This window comes from Dunckerocampus dactyliophorus, chromosome 9, assembly GCF_027744805.1.
Source record: "Dunckerocampus dactyliophorus isolate RoL2022-P2 chromosome 9, RoL_Ddac_1.1, whole genome shotgun sequence".
Classification (NCBI taxonomy): Eukaryota; Metazoa; Chordata; class Actinopteri; order Syngnathiformes; family Syngnathidae; genus Dunckerocampus; species Dunckerocampus dactyliophorus.
Window position 1 is genome coordinate 5,817,888 of NC_072827.1, and position 21,253 is coordinate 5,839,140.

At 41.7% G+C, this 21,253-nt stretch overlaps 1 protein-coding gene across 1 annotated transcript; it reads right to left on the reverse strand.

Moving 5' to 3' along the window:
- Nucleotides 1-9,416: 9,416 nt before the first annotated feature.
- LOC129188183 (pancreatic secretory granule membrane major glycoprotein GP2-like) lies at nt 9,417-21,182 on the reverse strand. Its single transcript, XM_054788364.1, has 15 exons — nt 21,144-21,182; nt 18,814-18,871; nt 15,962-16,042; nt 15,065-15,529; nt 14,640-14,854; nt 12,654-12,802; nt 12,047-12,130; nt 11,673-11,921; nt 11,238-11,601; nt 11,006-11,157; nt 10,713-10,796; nt 10,338-10,580; nt 10,110-10,266; nt 9,957-10,032; nt 9,417-9,869 (listed from the first exon to the last, which is right to left on the reverse strand). The coding sequence occupies exons 3-15, from the start codon at nt 16,032-16,034 to the stop codon at nt 9,829-9,831; spliced, it is 2,352 nt and encodes a 783-aa protein (XP_054644339.1). The 5' UTR covers nt 16,035-16,042; nt 18,814-18,871; nt 21,144-21,182; the 3' UTR covers nt 9,417-9,828.
- Nucleotides 21,183-21,253: the final 71 nt, after the last annotated feature.

Sequence of the window (21,253 nt, forward strand, 5' to 3'; positions counted from 1 at the left end):
GAAAAAGACTCCTGCATCGAGGGCTTCAGCGGAAAAAGACGCTACAGCTACGAAGCCGAAGACTCACGGTCGGAGGAACTGTAAATCACGCGAGTCACCATTAATCATTTCTTGTGAGTCCAACCTCCTAGATTGATCATTCAAATTACATTTATTTCTGAAAGCTATCATATTTGTCTTTTTTATATGAAAACGTTTATATCCTGTGAACAAAAAAATACATAATGAACGAAAAAAATTCTATAAAAACGAAAAAAAAAAAATCAACTTCTACTACACGGATTTCACTTAACAAGGGTATTTTCTGGACTCTAACCCCGCCTTAAACAAGGGAACACTGTACACAGCTGCACGACGGCCAGCACGTTGGTCTCCCATTCAAGCAACCCGCATTCAAATCCCAGGTAGAACACCTCCATATATGCATGATAGGTTCACTGGAGACTGACATTTGTCTATAGGTATGAATGGTTGTTTGTCAATAGGCAAATCTCTCTTAAAGAATAATGGGCCTCATTCATGAAACGTGTGTTCGTAAAGCCTTCTTACGAAGATTTTTGGCATTCACGAAACGTGTTCTTAACTCACAGTTCTTAGATCTAAGAACAAATTCCACGAACGCTCAGGAGGACTCTTACGCACAAATGCAGCTTGCACTGTCAATGCGCAATCGCTCTCATGATGGATTTTGCAACCTGATCCCAAAAAATGTAGTGCAAATAAAATATCCCAACAATTATTTATCATCAAAACAAGTAAAATATACTCCATCGATAAATATATATTCAAATCCCAATTCATCCCAAAAAAAAGGAATTTATTTAAATTGAATAATCCGCAGACCCCACTAGAACAAATGTACAACCTAAAGCACACACGTACACGCTCCTGCGTGGAGCGCACCATCGGTATACTCAAGGGACGCTGGATGTGTTTGGACACTGCAGGTGGAAGGCTGCTCTACAAACCCGAAAAGGTAGGTTTTGTAGTATTTAATATTAGGTTTTAGTTTATTTATGCTTTGGAATGTCAAAAAAATAAGAGGCAAACATTTTGATTGTTTGTGAAGGCTCTCATTAATCCAGGAATTCTCCATTGCAAATGTGTTTTATTTGGTCAACTGGATAAATAATTGATTCTCTGTTGTTGCAGGTGTGCAGGATCATAATGGCCTGCTGCGTCTTGCATAACATCGCAATGAAACGTGGTGTTCCTATTGCGCACGAGCACCCCCAGATAACGACATGCGCCCCCAGCCACGTCTTGAGCCAGAGCACGGGGCTGCTGTATTAATTAGGCAGCGTCTAATCAATCAAATGTAACCACAGAAAAAAATAAATTGTCACACACAAACTATGTATTTTGACTTTATTTTTCCATCATGATTGTGTAAATATTTTGTAGAGTTTCCGAAATGGTTTGGAGTGTCGTGGCAATTTGAGAAAGTGAGTGTGCTATTTGTTCTAGATTGTCCAGTACAGCATCAGAGATGATTCTGGGGTGACGGGAGGAAGCAGACACTTGTGTCGGAGTCCTGGCTCGTGTCGGGGTTCGGGCCTGAGTCGAGATTTGTTCTTCTGTTATCGCCTGTGTTTTCCGTCCTACTAGGTCCTCTGAAATCAAATGAAAGAGATACAGGGGTTAAGATAGAAATAAATAAAAACGAATTAAAAGTCTAAATTTGAAGTGTGGAATTATAAGAGAACTACAAAAGCACCCAAAGTTTGGTAACAAAGACAGGACAGCATCAATTTGAAAGGCATTTCCGATGTTAAAATAGCAAAATGTGACTCACCAGCTTCGGAATCAGATATGAAAAATGAAAAGTCCACATCCGTATCCAGGGCCTGGGTGTTTGGAACCCCACTGACGGATGTCTCCCCGATGATGGCGATGATTCTCTCATCCACCTGTGAGGGGCCTGCACTGATTGATGGCCCACCTCCCGTTTCCTCCAGATCCTTCCGGTGCAGTGCAATCTTCTTTTTTTTTACTCTGATTTTAGTCAAACCACTTCTTTTTTACGTCTGCGGTGGTGCGTTTCTCCGTGGAAACGGCATTTATGTTTCCTGCAATGGTGCTCCATGCCGACTCTTTTTGGATGGCCTGATGAGCGGTGGATACACGTGAAAATAAGGTGGTCTTGTGTTCGCTCACTCCTTGTAAAAGCACCTCTATTTCTGTACAATTGAAGTTTTTCTTTCGTTTGTTGTCCAGCTGCTCCTCAGTCTTGCCCTTGCGCGTTGCCATCTTCACCTCCAGCTGCCTGTTGTGCACGGCACATTTTTGACCTTATATAGAAAATAATAGGCGGCGACCTATGCAAATTAGGCCTCACGTGCACGTGCATCCCCGTTGGCATTCATCAACCTAAGAACACCGGTGCGAACGATTATCCCTACTTAAGAACGTGTCGTGAATGTGGCGCAGTTTCCAACCCGCGCCTTCTTAAGTACACTTCTTAAGAAGACTTTTAGGAAGATGTTCGTGAATGAGGCCCAATACTCCTACATCTAAAATATGTAAAAACATCTTGCTTGAATTTAGCCTCATAAAAGCACATTTTATCTCAATTTAGGAATCTTTTAAGAACATTTGGCTAACTTCTTACCTTGTCACAAGAACGTTTGACTTAAATCCAGCTGTGTGATTAAGAACAACTTGCTCATCTTAGGACTCATTATATTCTTAAAAGTCACAAGAAAAATACTGTATTCATAAGAATTCTAGCCAAGCAAATTTTGCTGAATTTTTTGCTTGAAATAAGAAAAGTTGTTTCATTTTAATATCATTTGGACTTTTTTCAAGCTGTTTTTGGGGTGTAAATACGTATTCTTGTATTTTACTAGATCCGGTCTATGAATGTGCCTTTGAGTACTCTCATTCATCCAAGTCATTGAATTCTCAGGGCATTCAACCGATTGCAAGTGGACTGTTCAGGTTGCATTTGAAGACGTTTTGCCTCTCATCCGAGCAGGCGTCATCAGCTCATGCTCAAAGACTACACTGCAAAAACAGCCATACTTGAAAGAAGCCCAAATGTAATTAAAATGAGACAGCTTTTTTTATATCAAGCAAAAAATTCTGCCAATGAGGCTAGATTTAAGCCAAAATATTTTTACATATTTTAGACGTAGGAGTGTTATTCTATTTGTGTTAAAATTTCTAGAGTCTCCAATTAACCTATCATGCATATGGAGGAAGCGTGTGAGTTCCGCACAGACGTGTTCCAACAGGGATTTGAAGCCAGGTTGTCTGACTGGGGGGTCCACATACTAACCACTCGGCCACCACGCAGCTAACATCTTTCCCTGTCGGCATGTTAGTTATGTTGCTTACTCATTTTCAACAAGCGTGAGACAAATGATATGGATGAACTTTTATTGAAAAAGAGTGTGATTGTATCTAAGATTCACTTCATTTAGGAAAACCTATATTGTCATGAACGCTATCAGAATTCTTCGTTGGCATGATTTGCATGTACATTCGCTAGCGTTTACATTTAGAAACCAGATAAAAAGAGTCATATTTTCTTGAATCAAGTGAAACAATTTGACACATTTACACAGATTTTATGACTAGATTTAACTGAATAAATCTCGGTATGCTCTATGAAATTTGCTGTGCAGCCTTCACATTGGTCCCAAATCAGCAAATCTTTAAGAAATGCTCTATTGTTTGCAGTGTAGATGTACTTTCCGTGTGTGAGTCCATTCTTACATTTAGAAAGTTTAGAAACCAGATGTATTCTTAATTTAACACAAATACATATTCATCTGTTGTTGAAGAATAATTCAAATAAGCTTATTTTTAGCTTATTAGAAAAAAGAAGAACACTATATTTTCTGTGTGTGTGTCCGTTCTTCATTTTATAAAGTTTTGTTTTTGCAGTGTACCTGTAGGTGGGACACACACCACTCAGACTAGATAGGACAGCTCTAGTCTAGTTCATGCTCAAAGACTAGGTGGGACACACACCACTCAGACTAGATAGGACAGCTCTAGTCTAGTTCATGCTCAACGACTAGGTGGGACACACACCAGTCAGACTAGATAGGACAGCTCTAGTCTAGTTCATGCTCAAAGACCAAGTGGGACATCTCTAGTCTAGTTCATGCCCAAAGACTAACTGGGGCACACACCGGTCAGACTAGATAGGACAGCTCTCGTCTTGTTCATGCTCAAAGACTAGGTGGGACGCACACCGGTCAGACTAGATAGGACAGCTCTCGTCTTGTTCATGCTCAAAGACTAGGTGGGACGCAGACCGGTCAGACTAGATAGGACAACTCTCGTCTTGTTCATGCTCAAAGACTAGGTGGGACGCACACCGGTCAGACTAGATAGGACAGCTCTAGTCTAGTTCATGCTCAAAGACTAGGTGGGACACACAGCGGTCAGACTAGATAGGACAGCTCTCGTCTTGTTCATGCTCAAAGACTAGGTGGGACGCACACCGGTCAGACTAGATAGGACAGCTCTCGTCTTGTTCATGCTCAAAGACTAGGTGGGACGCACACTGGTCAGACTAGATAGGACAGCTCTAGTCTAGTTCATGCTCAAAGACTAGGTGGGACACACACCGGTCAGACTAGATAGGACAGCTCTAGTCTAGTTCATGCTCAAAGACTAGGTGGGACACACACCGGTCAGACTAGATAGGACAGCTCTAGTCTAGTTCATGCTCAACGACTAGGTGGGACACACACCAGTCAGACAGCTGTAGTCTGAGAGCATGGTACAAGATCCAATCTATTTCTCCTCTAAAGGAGGAGGCGGGTCCAGAATGGTTGCTTGGCCCTTTCGTGGTGTCAAAAGATGAAAGTTAGGATACGATGGAGAGGGGCCTCTTCCCAGAATGTGTACATTTTTGTCCTCACAAGAGTGCTCTGTCTCTTTAAGATGCAGGTAGACTGCAGAGTCTTGACCTGAAGAGTTAGCCTGTCTGTGTTCTGCCATGCGTCTGCTCAGTGACTGCTTGGTTTCCCCAGTGTAGAAATCAATGCATTCCTCACTGCAATGGACAGCAGACACCAGATTGTTCTTGTGGGTATTGGGTGTCCTGTCTTTGGGGTGGACCAACCTCTGATGTCTCAAAGTGTTAGCAGGTTTGAAGTGTACTGTTTGTTAAAAATCTCAGTTTCTCAGATAGGCCTGAGACATGCGGGATGACAATGTTAGTGCGTCTGCTACTCTTTTCTTCCTCATCCACTTTGTTTTTGTTCTTTCTGGAATGCAAACGACCAGCTGGGGTAACCACAGGTTTTGAGCGCATCCCTCAGGTGCTTATGCTCTTTTTCTTTGGCCTGTGGGCTGGTGGGAACATTAGCAACTCTGTGTTGGAGGGTTCTGATAACTCACAGTTTGTGTTCCAGTGGGTGGTGTGAATCAAAAAGTAGGTATTGGTTAGCGTGTGTGGGGTTTCTGTAAACACCGACACGGTGTTCTTCACAGTCCAGAATGTGTTTGTCCAAAGAGTTAATAAGCTCGGTGAAGGCTGGCACTTCTTGGCTTCTAATTTTGGCCCATGTGTCATCCACATACTGTATCTGTACCAGTGACTTGGTGCTTTGTCCATGAATTGAAAATATGTTGTATCGAGGCAAAGTTCCAGCAAATGACATATTTGTTCTGGGTGGAGAGCGGATCTATCTTGGAGGGTGTGTTCAAGGTGTAAATGTTACCTCACAGTTTCCACTGCATCCTGGGTTGGAATAGTTACGTGAAGTGTTTTGCCCACCAGGACTGTTTGTTGGCCACATACTTAGCAATATTGTTAGGTGCTCTATCATTTTCGTATTGTACCCACTGGTTGGGTTTTTAGTCTCCTGCTGTCAGGATTGTGACGTCATGATGCCAACACATGGCAGTGTGAAGACTGATTCTGTGTCTGGTGAACCATTTGTGTGGATTTGGCCACATGTTTAGGGTCATTATCTTGCTGAAAGACCCAGTGACGACCATCTTTAGCTCTGGGGAGAGGCCACCAGATTTTCTTTCAAAGTGTCCTGGTATTTCAAAGCGTTCATGATGCAGGCCTTCGGAAGAGAAACAGGCCCACAGCATCACCGATCCTTCCCCATACTTCAGGGGGCATGAGGTGCTTTTCTGCACTCTCTTGCGTTCGCTTGTGTTTGTTGCCAAAAAGCGCTATCTTGGTCTCCGGGCCAAAGCGCACAGTCCCACTTGAAGCTTAGCGAACTCCACACATTTACGTTTATGAACGTAAAAGATTTTTTCCATACATGCCTCCTAAACGCCTGATGGTTGTTTGGGGAGTCTCAAAGAAACAGAGGCTCTGCTCTGTAGAACATTTTAGTCTGGCTTCTTGAGACGTCATCTGTACTTCTGTGAAGAAGGTGTCGGACATTTCGCTCCTCATCCGAAGAGCTTCGTCAGCGAACTAATAAGTGCTGGTAGCCTAGGCCTTAAGTACAGTAAGAGTGGGCGGAATTGGTGTGCCAACACCCTCCTCCTATTGGTTCCTTACACTAAGCCTGGGTGAAGTAGTGCTATAATCCTCTCCTGCTATTAACACCTCCGATAAAAGGGAAGTGTCGCTCCCTGAGTTGCGTATGAACGACTCTGATACTGGCTCGTTAGCATCTATTGTTCTGGCTCGGCCCTGGCTTCACCTCATTTGCAAGACTAAGAGCTGTGGGTTTTGGTCTCAGTTACCTGCTGAACACAGGGTCCAAATTAAACCTCAAACCACCATTCCGATTCAGTGATGGGTTCTGTTGTTTGACAAAAATAGCTTCCTTTACACCTCTTTCAAACCATCTGTTTTCTTTGGCCAAAATCTTTACATCGCTGTCCTGAAAAGAGTGATTTGTTGCTTTAAGGTGTAGATGTAGTGCTGATTGAGAAAGGCATAAGGGAAAATTCCAGAAACTTCTATTGGAAAATCGACCACAGCTTGTCGTAAACACTAAGGATGGGGGGAATCAGACCAATACTAAAGAAAATTGGATCAAAAATCTGTCAGACAGAAGCCTCTCGGAGACAGAGAAAGCAGTATTAACCAAGGGTCTCAACTTCTCAGTGACTCCTAAAACAATACCCACAGTAGACTATATCACATCAGCTGAATCGGCCATCAGGAACAATAACCTTTCTAGAACAGAGGCAGGGGACCTTCGTCTGAGAATATCGGCCCTTCTCAGTAGTGCCAAACCACCACCGTCCAATATCACGATAGGTGAGAGGAAAGCATTAGCGGCTCTGCAGAAAGATGAGAGCATCACCATCTTACCAGCTGATAAGGGCAGATGCACAGTGGTTCTCAACACATTGGACTATAAAGAAAAAATAAAAAGTCTAATTAGTGATGCCAACACATATGAGCAACTTAAAAGGGACCCATCCAGTAGGTATAAGAAAGAAATCATAGACTGTCTCCAAAAGTTAGAGAAGGAAGAACTAATTGACAGACAGATGGTTATACCCTGGGGAGGAAGGGGAGGGGAGATACCATGTATCTATGGCCTTCCAAAAATTCACAAGGAAGGGTTTCCCCTCAGACCCATTGTCTGTAGCATTGACTCTACCATGTACAATGTAGCTAAAAACAGTCTTATCCCCATTGGTAGGCAACAATGATCATCATATAGAGAACACAAAAGGGTTTGTGGCGAGTATCAAAGACCTCAGATTGGAGCCAGAGGAAACTTTGGTGTCGTATGATGTGACTTCACTTTTCACATCTGTCCCCACCTCAGCAGCAGTCTCGGTGGTGAGGAAGAGACTGCTCGAGGACTCAACTCTGCATAGGAGAACAAAACTTAGTGCTGACCACATCTGCCAATTATTGGAAATTTGCCTTAACACTACATATTTTCAGTTTAGAGGGAAATTTTACAGACAAATCCATGGTTGTGCTATGGGCTCACCAGTTTCACCCATAGTGGCGAATCTGTACATGGAAGAGATGGAGAAACAGGCTCTCACATCCTTCTCAGGGACAAAACCAAGGCACTGGTTTAGATATGTGGATGACACCTTTATCATAATCAAAACACAGGAAATTCAGTCTTTCACAGATCACATCAATGCGGTGGACACCAATATCAGATTTACTTGCGAGGACGCTAAAGAGAACCAACTAGCCTTCTTAGACTGCAAGGTAATTATAGGAGAGGACAGACAGCTACTTACAGAGGTCTTTAGAAAGGCCACACACACTGACCAATACCTGCTTTTTGAATCAAACCATCCACTACAACATAAACTAGGGGTTATTAGGACCCTCCAACATAGAGCGGAACAAATACCAACTAGTGCTGAGGGAAGGAAAAAGGAGACACAACATGTCCAGAGAGCGCTCTCAACCTGTGGGTACCCGCGGTGGGCTTTTAACAAATGTCAAAAGAAGAGCGTAGGGAAAGAAACTCAAAAGCCCACAGAAGCAAAAAGGAGAGGAGTGGTAGTCCCTTATGTAGCTGGGGTCTCCGAAAAACTCAAGGATCTTATGGCAACACAAAATTCCTATTTCAAACCAGTAAATACCCAGAGACAAAAATTAGTGCATCCTAAAGACAAGGCTCCAAACCAAAAACAAAGCAATGTGGTCTATTCCATCCACTGTAAAGATGAGGAATGCAAAGATGAGGAATGCAAAGAGCACTACATTGGGGAAACTAAGCAAATGCTCCAAAAAAGGCTTTATCAACATCGCAGGGACAATTCGAGTGGTCCTCAATCAGCAGTACATCTACACCTTAAAGCAACCAATCACTCTTTTCAGGACAGCGATGTAAAGATTTTGGCCAAAGAAAACAGATGGTTTGAAAGAGTAAAGGAAGCTATTTTTGTCAAACAACAGAACCCATCATTGAATCGCAATGGTGGTTTGAGGTTTAATTTGGACCCTGTGTTCAGCAGGTTACTGAGACCAAAACCCACAGCTCTTAGTCTTGCAAATGAGGTGAAGCCAGGGCCGAGCCAGAACAATAGATGCTAACGAGCCAGTATCAGAGTCGTTCATACCCAACTCAGGGAGCGACACTTCTCTTTTATCGGAGGTATTAATAGCAGGAGAGTATTATACCACTTCTCCGCCCAGGCTTAGTGTAAGGAACCAATAGGAGGGTGTTGGCACACCAATTCCGCCCACTCTTACTGTATTTAAGGCCTAGGCTACCAGCACTTGTTAGTTCGCTGACGAAGCTCTTCGGATGAGGAGTGAAACGTCCGACACCTTCTTAAGCCTTTCCCTCGATGGACAACTCCTGTACGACTGAGAGCCTACACAGACGCATTTTAGTCTGGGATTTTTAAGTTTTCTTAAAATACACTTAAATACTATTTTTTTTTTAGAAAATATGATTTGAAGCTGAAGAACAAATCTTAACCAGGGGTGCCAATGATTATGGAGCTGTAAGTGTAAACAGAATTTTAGGAACCGCTCACCTGGAGACTCTGCAACAATTCACTTTATTGTTCATTGAACAGGGACATGAGCACATTCTTAAAGACATGCATTACACCAGATCCAACTGCATGCAGCTTCTTTCCTTCTCAAGTCCCTTGGCAGGTCATACAATCAATATGCAACAAAATCAGTAGAAAAACACAAAAAAAAATCCATCCATATACTTATTTACATCCATAGCTTATTTCAACCCAAACAAAGCAAGGCCAGAACATTAACAAACTCCAAAAGTCAGTGTTCTGTATCGTGTACTTCAGCGGTGAAACATTTCAATTGTACGTTATTTACAGTGCTCAAAGTATTTCTGCTATTTTGGGTTCTTTGTCATTAAATACAAGCATCATTGAACACTTGGGACCTAAAATGCTGATTTTTCAATCACACTTTTCTGACATTTACATGTAGACTATCAAACTCAACTCAGATGATTTCTCCCCTGGAAATAAAGAGGAAAGGAAAACATGGTCATTATTTCCACATTACGTTAAAATGCAGCATGATAACCTCATGAAAAAACACTTACAAGTGATTGGTCCAATGGTTAGTGGCTTTACTGGAGAAGACTTGAAGACATGGCGTCGGGCTCTGCCGGAGCAGGACTACATGTGGAACAACATAACATTCCAACTAGGTTCTTCAACAACAACACAACTGTAACTAACTGTATGCGACTCACCGGAATGCAAGAAGAAGTCATGCTGTCACACAGGCTGAGGCTGCAGTGGAGGTAAACATCTCCAGATTCTCCAACAAGGATGAACGAGGTAATGAAACGAGCCTTGAGGGATGAGCCGCTCATAACCACAGACACTCGCTGGCGGTCAGTGGGACATCTAAGAAAAACAGCATTTATCAGTGTTTTGCATTTTGTTTCCGTATTCACCCCAACTAAGCAAAGACATACTTGTTTTGGATGAGAAGGTTTCGTTCAAGATGGTCAGGGTCTGATGAGTGAGAAGCGAAGCATTCCTCCAAAACAACCGCCAAGCTGGGATCTTTCTTGTCCACAGAGACCTCCACGTATAATGGTGAACCCACTGGAAGGACCACCGCACCTGCCGCATAAGGCTCTGCATAGTCTGATTTCTTGAACAGGACCATGGAGGCTTTCAGTTTGGCACCCGAGCCAACAAAGACACCTTCCATCCTGTCAGTAAAAGACACGAGTTCTCCTCTCATTATTATGTGGCTGCATGCGAAGCGCATCTTATTCTGCCTCATGCGTGTTATTATGGACCAATGCGCTAACATTCTGTGTAAATGTAAGCCTTATACTTGCCTGCTTGGTGGGTCCTCATTCACAGCTCCGGATTGGCTTGATGGATCATCAGGGACCTGGTTGTGATCAACCTCTTTGCTGGGCCTTCACACAAAAATTCCACAGAACTCCTTTCAGTATCAAAATAGTCAACATATACAAATGCCGTGTTAAATAAACACTTTAGTAGTAAATACACAATACAGCAACCTGTCAGATACAACCCCAGGCCATTCATAAAGTTTCTAGTTTACTAGAATCATTCCAAACCATAGCTAATTGTATCAATGTCCTATTTATTCATGACAACTCACGGCAGGTTCAGTCTGATGGGTGCCTTCAGTCTTGTGGGTGTGTCCAGGGGATACGCGCATGAGAAAGGAAGAACCAGGGGCAGAAAGAAGGAAGTACAGCTGTCTGGATAGATGAATAAGGCGTTGGAGTAGATGACATGTGTGCTGTTGATCTGAAAAACAGATTTCATCCACATGATTCCAAGGTGTAGGTCTTCAAAATAAATGTCTACGTGCGTGTGCTGCTTTTTACCGTCAGTGTGTTTCCACAGGCACCCGTCTGAGCGTCAGCGTCGTACCACACGACACCATGTTTGTCCCTGGTCCAGGAACACTTGCCGTCTGCCAGGTTGCCAGTCAGAGCACTATAACCAGTGGGTCTTGTGCTAGCTAAATCCACACCCACTTGGATTTTGTCAGAGCCACAATTAAGGTTACTGAGTGACGGATCCAACTTGGGACTGCAAGAGGTGGTCTTTCTGTCACACAGGCTGAGGCTGCAGTGGAGGTAAACATCTTGGTGTTTTCCCTGAAGAAAGAAGAGCAGGGCGGAGAAACGAGCCTGGTGGGATGCGCCGCTCTCAACCACAAACACTTGCTGGCGGTTAGTGGGGCTTCTAATAAAAAAGTTGATCATCAGTATTCTGCATCCGGTCTCCATATTCACCCCAACTAAGCAAAGACGTACTTGTTTTGGATGAGGTGATGTTGGCCAGGACTCTTTGTGTCTGATGAGTGAGAAGCGAAGCAGTCCTCCAAAACAACCGCCAAGCGGGGATCTCTCACAGAGACCCCCACATATAACGCTGAGCCCACCGGAAGGACCACCGTACCTGCTGCGTAAGTCTTTGCATCGAAGGAGTTCTTGAAGGAGTTCTTGAACAGGACCATGGAGGTTCCCAGTTTGGCACCCGAGCCAACAAAGACATTGTCCACCCTGTCAGTAAAAGACACACATACTCATAAAGCAAGTTCATTTTATTACGGCTCATACTAATTATTATGGGCCTGCTTGTGGAGCAATGCTCTAACGTTCTGTGGAAATGTAACGCTGTTACTGGCCTGCGTGGTGGCACCCCCTCTGCAGCTCCGGATTGGCTTGGTGGCTCATCGGGGACCTGGGGCTGGACAACCTCTTTATTGGTCCTTCACACAGAAATGCAAAAATGGATGTGGGGGCCACTTTGCTGTGTACATTTATTGGACTGTACGCTATATACAAGCTTCGTGTTAGGAACGGGCTGCCCCTGGGCCACACTTTGGACACGGTGCACAGTAAGAGTGAACAGGGTGATGATTATTTTATTTTTAGTAAAGCTGCTCTGTTACTAATGTGCAGCCTTCTCATCTCTGCTGAACAATGGCAGCACGCTGCTTTCATTGTAGAAATAACATTTCAAAACAAAATATAAAAAATATACACAAATATCAAAGTGGGCCCTGCATCCCTGCTTTACATAATTCACATTGAGGTCAAGTGTTGGGACATTACCAGGGCTTTTCTCCAGCCCGCACACGCCCCCACGCATGCGCCCACACAGAAAAATATGGTAAAACTGTCGATCCATAAGGTGGTTTGACTGTACCGTTTCATCCCTAATTACACCATACTGACATAACATGGCTGAAACCTGTATCATTTCATCTCCATTCATTCATGACAACTCACACCACGGTCGGTCTGATGACCACATTCAATCTGGCGTCTGTCTTCAGGGGATACTCGCATGAGAAAGGAAGACTCGCTGGCAGAACGGAAGAACTGTTTGCTGGGTAGATGAATAAAGTGTTGGAGTAGGTGACATGTGTGCCGTTGGTCTGAAAAACAAAAAAATCATTCAAATATAGCCTTTTTTTGATTTGCAGCTTGCGGCTCATTCTAAAGACAGAATTTAACAAAAAACAAAAAATTAGCTGCAATTTTACAAGAACCAGCCAAAATATTATGACTAAAAAGTTACAATCTCATGAGAAAAAGCTGTAATTTTACAATGTTATGAAAATAACATCACTTTAGTAGCATAAACTTGAAAGTTATTTTTATATATTTTACTTTTAATAGGGGTGCAACGATTCATCTACTACATCGATGTATCGATTCATATTCCTATGATCCAACTTCATCGATCTGTGTTCGGCAAACTGCCTTTCTGATTTCACATTGTTTCAAAGGTAATCAATCGATTGCATCAATACAAGGAAATTGGAGTTAAAGGGATAGTTGGAATTTTTTTGACATGAAGTTGTGTGATATCCCCATCAGCAGTGTAGTACATCAACTGACTTTCTCTGACGTTCCAAATGAACCAATATCGTCCTTGAATCGTGTCGGCAACCACGAATCATGACACCGATCGAGTCGTTATTAAAACGAATCCTGACACCCCTACCTTTTAACATTATGAGAAGCGAATGAAACAAACAAAGTCGTCATTTTGGGAAAATTAGTTTTTTTAAAATATCTGAACATGAGAAAAAAAAACAGCTGCAATTTTAAAAGAATAAAGTCAAAATATTAGGAAAAAAAGTCATACTGTATTCTCACGAGCACAAAAAGGTCAGAAGAAGAAAAATAGTGTTGTTGGTTTTTGTGGCTCCACAAAGCCAGGCTTTGTGCTCAAGATGCAACTCGACAAAACCTAACATCCACAATCAGACTTCTTTGGTGCCGCGACGGTGGTGATGGACTTACTTTGTCAAGTCCGGTTTTCGGCTTTGGGAATGCTCTTTTTTTTCCCCCATGTCCCTTAAGGAAACTGGTAGGTTCTCAATAAATGGTGACACCATCTCCAAATTAGTTCATAGCTGATTTCAAGCTGATTTCAGATTATGAGTTACTGTGGCGATACAGCTGCTACCTTCGGCTTTCCACTCAACACAGCTGGCTAATCCAAGTAAACTTGCTTCGCACTATACCCCGCAAGATGAGGAAAACAAAAACAATCAAGTATTCATTTTTGGAAAATGTGGTTGCGGAAAGAAAAAGTTATGTTACAAGAATAAAGGATAAATATTTTTATGCCATAATTACAAGGAGAATGTTGACAAAAATTGGCTTCAAATACTTGGAAAATGTTTCAAAAAAAAAAACCCAGCAAAAATGGAAACACCAACTGGAATTTTACAAACTATTGAGAGAAAAATGTCATCCTTCCGAGAAAAACGTTGTGATTTTACAAGAATAAACTCGTAATATATGTCATTTTTGTGAACTAATTATTTTTCATAATGAGAAACAAAAATTCTCATGTTTGGAATGATGAGAAATGAGTCTGGGGAAGCCTTATTATGGCAATAAAGTCATAATTACAAGAAAATGTACGAGAAGTTCAAATATTTGGAACATGTAAAAAAAAAAAGCAGCACAAAGATACTACTGTATTATTTTCACCTATGTCACAAATCTGAAACGCAGTTTTTTCTTGGAAATTCTTCACTATGTGGCCATCCCTGGAAAACAATTCAACACTGGACATCCTGGTCCAGACGATTCCAAGGTGTAAGTCTTGAAAATTAGTTTGCATGGCATCAACAGCAGAAAGGTTCTCATCAATACTAAATACAAATCTTATTGTTTGCCCTGGACGTGAAATGAAATGTGTACATGTGTACGTGTGTACGTGTGCACGTGTGCACGTGTGTGTCTGCTTTGTACCTTCAGTGTGTTTCTACAGGCACCTTCCTGAGCGCCAACTTCGTACCACACCACACCATCTTTCTCCCTGGCCTGGGAACACGTGCTGTCAATCAGGTTGCCAATGAGTGGGTCACGACCAATTAGTCTCATCTTAGCTGAATCCACGCCCACTTGGATTTTGTCAGCGCCACAATCGAGGAGACTGATGAGTGGAGGATCCAATTCTAACTGTTCTGTGTGTAATATGCCAACATATGGAAATACATGACAGTCACCTTCACTAATATGACATTGCTGCATCATGACATTGATCATACTGTAACCTTTACATCTGCTAGCATGGCTGTTCTTATCAGGTGACTAACATTCTGACACCACATGGGTCCACATTCAATATTCTCTATCATTCTGCTGTACAGTTGGTTGTAAAAAATGGAACATACCTGCACAGTAGGCCCGATAGCAAAAGCTTGTCTTGACCAGTTTGTACACGTAGTAGGTGGAAACTGTTGTGGAGCACAGCTTGACATGGATGCTGTGTCTGTCGCTAGGGTGGCACTTTCCACCAGAGCAACGACACACGTCCCGAATCACAATTTCACCCAGCTGTGTGGGATGAGGTTCTACCATCGTCACTGGTCCACTGGTTCCACACTTATAGCTTTCTACTCCACATGTCTCAGGAATATGTGCACTCTTGTCCTCCAGGAACAGACGACACCAGCCCTTCCACTCAACTCTCTTGTCACATCTCCACTTGCTTGATTGGGTACTAAATTGTGTGGAACGCCAGTCGTCCCTCAGGTCAGTGTAGCTGTCACAAGGGTCGGCACAGGTCGTCTTCCCACCACGTTCGATGCAGTCCATGCGTGCTGGACATGTGGTGCCTCCACACGGGAACTGGACGGCTGGTGAAGAACAGACATGATATGTAACTGCATGCAGCTTGTAGTTTGCATTTCTTTTTTATTCATCAAATTCAAGACTTTGATGGTTTTGCAGATTACTACACGTTTAGCCAACACCGCTTGCGTTAGTCTGTTTTGCGGTTTACATCAAAATGTTGCCTCGGTGGGCGTACATTTTCCGGTTAGCGCCCACCTGTGATGTCATCGGCGGTTGTCTCTGTAGTTCTTTGCTAACTAACAGCTACGCCACAAGTATTTCTAGTTACAATTATTTGGCCAGTGTGAGTAGCAACATTGGCGCCACCTTGAAAAGGTAGTCAGCGGGTGTAAATAAGAGTGTTGCCAGTTGGTATATAACAGTGTGGATAGTGTTCCATTTCAATAACTGCTGGTGTACGCATCCAGCATGAAAGGACGTATTGATCATGACACCTGAAATCCTTGCGGCGATCAGCACGAGGAGGAGAAAGAACGCCCCTCCAGGCGTCCCCATCGTGGCGCACATGCAGCGTTCTACTGAAATCAGACACAATTTGCAGGAAATGTTGGCGTTACCTTGACCAGGGAGGACTCCAGGAATTGAGAACGTTTCATGTCAAGAGGGAGTGTTGATAGGCTGAGGCTTGATCATAGCACACAATAAGTTATCAAACTCTTCAATGCTCCGTCAATAAAAGAACGCTGCAACACAAATACTCTTTAGAGTGGGGGTGTCCAAAGTGTGGCCTGAGACTTTTAACTGTCTTTTTAACTAAAAAAAAAAAATCACAATGGAAAAATCAGCAGTAATTTTAGAGAAGTAAGGGAAATATGTGAAGAGAAAATTGTAACCTAATAAGAAAAAGTTGTAATTTTACAACGCCGTAATATTATGAGGAAAAAAACACCATTTTGGTAGCATAAACTTGAAATATTCAAGAAAAAATTTGCAATATGTGAAACAAAAACAAAGTTGTCATTTTTGGAAAATGTGGTGATTAAGTTAGAATTAAAGAATTAAGAATTCAAATTAGGTTAAAACGTAATGTTACAAGAATAATGGAATACTAATTTGAAGAAAAGTAGAAGAAAATTTACACAGAGGAAGTTGAAATTGTTGGAAAAAAACACAGCACAAGAAAACAAAAGAAAAAAATAAAAATGGAAAATTTAGCAGTAATTTTATAAGAATAAAGTCAAAATACAAAGAGAAAAAAGTTTCAATTTTACAAGAATAACGTCATAATATTGAAGAAAAATAATGTCACTTAAATACTGAAAACAAAATGTCGTATTATTTCAAAGTTGTAATTTTATGAGGAAAACAACATTTGGAAAATTAGGCTAGAGAAAATAAACTGTTATGAGAATAAAGTCCAAATACGGGAATAAAGTCATGAGAAATTTACAGGAGTTGAAATTGTTGGAATAAAACAAAAAAATAGAAATGGAAAAAAAACAGCTGCAATTTTATGAGAATAATCTGAAATAATTTAAAAAAAAGATGTAATCTGATTGGACGAGACTAACATAATATTATAAGGAAATAATACATTTTAGTTGTATAAAGTTGCAATATTAAAGAAAAAAGTTTAGTATTATGATTTTAGTTGTATTATTGTGAGAAACAAAAAAATAAAGACAAGATTTTTGTTGAACAAAGCCATGAAGTTAGAAGAATAACGTCAAAATTGGATGTGAATAAGGTCACATTCTGGAAAGTGCGTAATCCACACCCTTTACATTTAGAGAAAAGCACAGATGTGTGTGTGTGTGTATACATATATACAGTATAACGTGCCGTAAGGATCAGTCAGCTCTGTATTTGACAGGAGCCAATCATGAGCAGCAAAGAAACTCAAGACAAGCTTGGCAACCCGCAATCACAGGAGGTCATTACTCGATATAACAGTGTCATCTTACAAACAACACTAAACTCATCACACAGCAATTGAACACTCCAAAGGTATCCCAAACAAATATACAAACACGGACCAATACAAGTTTAAAATGCAAAACACAACATTGTGAAGAGCAAAGCGTTTCATTGGAGGAAATGGATGGCGCTGCAATGTTGCTTCAGTCCACCAGAGGGGGCCAGAGGAGCACAGAGGGAGGCTGGCATCATTGCAGCGCACTGGCATGCTCCAATGGATGCGTTACTCTGACACAATGTATTATGGGAAATCTTGAAAAGAGTTGTTTTTTTCATTTGAAACTCGGCACATGTTTGCATGTTTCTCAGGCATACCTTTAGAGTGTTGTGGTTACTTACTGTGTGATGAGTGTAGTGTTCTCTGGAAGATGACACTGACTCATGGTGACCTCCTGCCATTTCCAATGGGTTGAAAAGCTTGCCTTGACTTTTTTTCCCTCAGCATTTTGTCTTTGTTCTCATAAAATTACAGTAGTGTTTTCCATTTCTGCTCCTTTTAATTTCCCAAATATTTCAGCTTTCTTCTCGTAATATTATGATTTAATTCCTATTTCATGAAGGTAGGCTGGGAAAACGTTTGAATATTATAGGAATGAAATCATCATATTATGAGAAGAAAATGTACAGGAAGAAAGAGGAAGGAGTTGGAAAATGAAAAACAGCAGCTATGGAAGCAACTACTGTAATTGTATGAGCATAAAGTCAAAATAGTGAGAAAAAAGTTGTAATAATGTCATTTTAGGAGGGGAAATAATGTCATTTTCGTCGCAGCAAGCTCAAATATTTAAAAATATGCTTTTAATAAGTTGTAGTATTGTGAGAAACAATGCAAATGAGGTTGCGGAAATAGTAATGTTCGGAGAATAAAGTCAAAATATGATAGGAATAAAGTCAGTTATGAGAAGAACATTTACAAGAGGGTAAAATAGTTGGAAAAATGGGGTTGGAGAAAAAGTTATCATATTATGGTGACAGAGTTATAATATTAGGTGAAGAAAATTTACCAAGATTATTTAAACCGTTGAAATATTTGGAAAACGCCCCAGTAAAAAAAAAAAAAAGTTGATATTAACATTGGGCTTTTTTGCTGATATCACAAAGCTGAGATGCAGCTTTTTCTCATCCAAAACATCAAAGTGGCCCTTGCATCCTTTCATTCTTTGGGATGTGGCCCTCGGTAGAAAAGCTTTGGACCCCCAGCTTTAGAGGCATTCTATCAAGCTTGCTGCGAGCCAAGAGGGATGATTCCACTTGACGCCTGCAGCTTAAATGTCACACAATATTATCACATACAATCATATTCTCATAACCAACCAACCATTGATTGAAAATGACAAACGGCAGGTGAAAGTGAATAGTCAGGATTTACCACTCTGCTCCTGTACAGCTTCTTCTGGCGTCCACTTGCCTCCCACTCTTACTGCAGCCTGCAGGGAGATGTTGGTTTCATTCAGACGTGACATAAACATCATTTATCGCCACGATAGATACACCTGTCAGTCACCTGCATCACTCCGTTACAATAAAGGCGCCAAAAGTCACTGTCAGCAGTGGCGGTTGGAGCTTGAATGATGCCCTGGGCTGACACAAATTCTCACTACTAGTTTTTAATTAAGTATTATATCTAAAAATATATATATACACATTTCACTATATATATATAGCCACAAAACCCTACAAAATCTACATTAATAAATAAGAAAAAACTATATTAAATACAACACAAATAGAATTATTCTATTGGATCTTGTTTTTGTCGTGCACAAATCCCATTATGTTGTTTTCCAACTACAGAAAGGTGCTCCATAATTCATAATTCATAAGCTCCCCTTAAAGTGCATTTGACTTAAACCCACATTTACCCAATTCGAACTCCCAGTCGAGAAAACAAATTAACAGCACTTAGTCTATCGGCTCATTTGATCGCATTCATTCCATAATGCGCAGTGCGGGCAGCGTTCTCCTTTGCCAATGCTCGTCAAGTCAGCCCATATGTGTGGCAGATAGGCGCCCTCTGCAGGCGAGATACTCATGCTGCTCAACGTGAGCAAACGTCACCACGTGATGTGGATCGAAACCAAATTAGTGGTAAGGGGGCGCGTGCCGCTCGGCCTCAGGTTCGATAAAAAATGTAAATTGCAACAGTAATTGCCCAAAAATAAAACATATGTAATTGTTAATATTATATTATATTAATTATGTCGGAGACGAAGACTTTCGGACATGTTATGTCACTACGAAAATGTAAATTAAAAGGAGGAAGTTGTGTGTCGATATGTGTTGACTGCAAGTTGGCTGAAGTGCTTAGCTTGGGTCCGCCCGGGGCGTCATTAAGGCCAGAACCGCTAATGCCTTTTTCTTTGACCCGTTTCTCCGCTTCTTTTCTCGGCTTTGTAAATTGTGCACCTGACGGCTTTGACTGTCTTTCCCATGTTTTGTTGACACAAATTAACAGCACTTCTGTCGTCATCTCTCACCGGCACCCAACTAGCTGTCCAAGCTAAACCAAATCATATCGACACACAATTCCATTTCACATTTTCGTCGTGAAATAACACGTTTGAGACAATTCATATCATATGATATCAACAATTAAATATGTTTTATCTAATATATCTGCCACACCTATGTCGAAGTCGGCGGAATTGACCGCAACACGACGCGGTCTCCAAGGCTGTTAATGGAAGGGTATACCACCTAAATGACTCACGCGAGCGCTTCCCCACCTGCCAACCGAATGTCCCTTTGAACCCTTTATTAACGTCTTTGTCCGACTGGATGGGAAATATACTCGATTCACAGGTTATCATCAGGCCGCGCTTCATATTATCCATACGCAATGGAAATTAGTGTCCTTTTCTTTTAAATGCCAACTTATTCTAGTTAAGTGAAGACATCAACATGATCCACCTGAGGTGAAAGCAACACATAAACTTACGTTTAAAATCCAAAAGAGGTCGCCAGAGCTCTGAGTTGCCCAGAATTATTAATTTGACATGACTAAAACAGGCTGCGGTGTATGGAGGAGAAAAATCACATCATCACATTTACTACATCCAAGCTGTTGGGAGTTGAAGCGAGCCATTCGTGTCACGTGACCACTGACCAGAAAGACGCGGCGCGGACTTGGTGATGCTGGAGTCTACTATACACGACAAGACGTATCCACCGACAAGACAAGTAGTTTTACACCGCCTGTGACAGTTGAAGCATCGTTGTTTGTACACACTTTCTATACATCACATATTTCATTGATTCACAAGTTATCCCTTACCACCAGGATGACTCAAGTAGGCATGAAAAATATGATGGTCCCTTAATGCCAGGAATTCAACTACTGAGCTTTCATTGTGTAAAAATAAAGTATTGTCATTTGTTAGGAAAAAAGTGGTGAAAGTGGGACACCTTGCTAAATAGGGGTCTCAAACTCGTGCCATGGAGGGCCGAGACACAGCAGGTTTTCGGTCCAACCAGTTTCTCTAGCAGGTGATTGAACTGATGAGCTCCTTCCCTCAAATTGAAGGTGGTGATCATTAAAATCACCCACTTTAGTGACGGGCTAGAAAGCAAACCCGAAGTGTTTCGGCCCCCATGGCACGAGTTTGAGACCCCAGATCCTCATTTCATTCTTTTCCTCTATCATTTGACTCAAGTCAACTCAACTATAAGCTCATAACAGAAAAAAAACAAGAAACTTACTGAAGAGTTGGAAGCGTTGATCCGATCCGCAGAGGTGTGTGTGTGTGTGTGTGTGTCTGTGTGCGTGTGGCCTTGCTTTTATGGCAAAACCGCTGACATCATAGTCACAT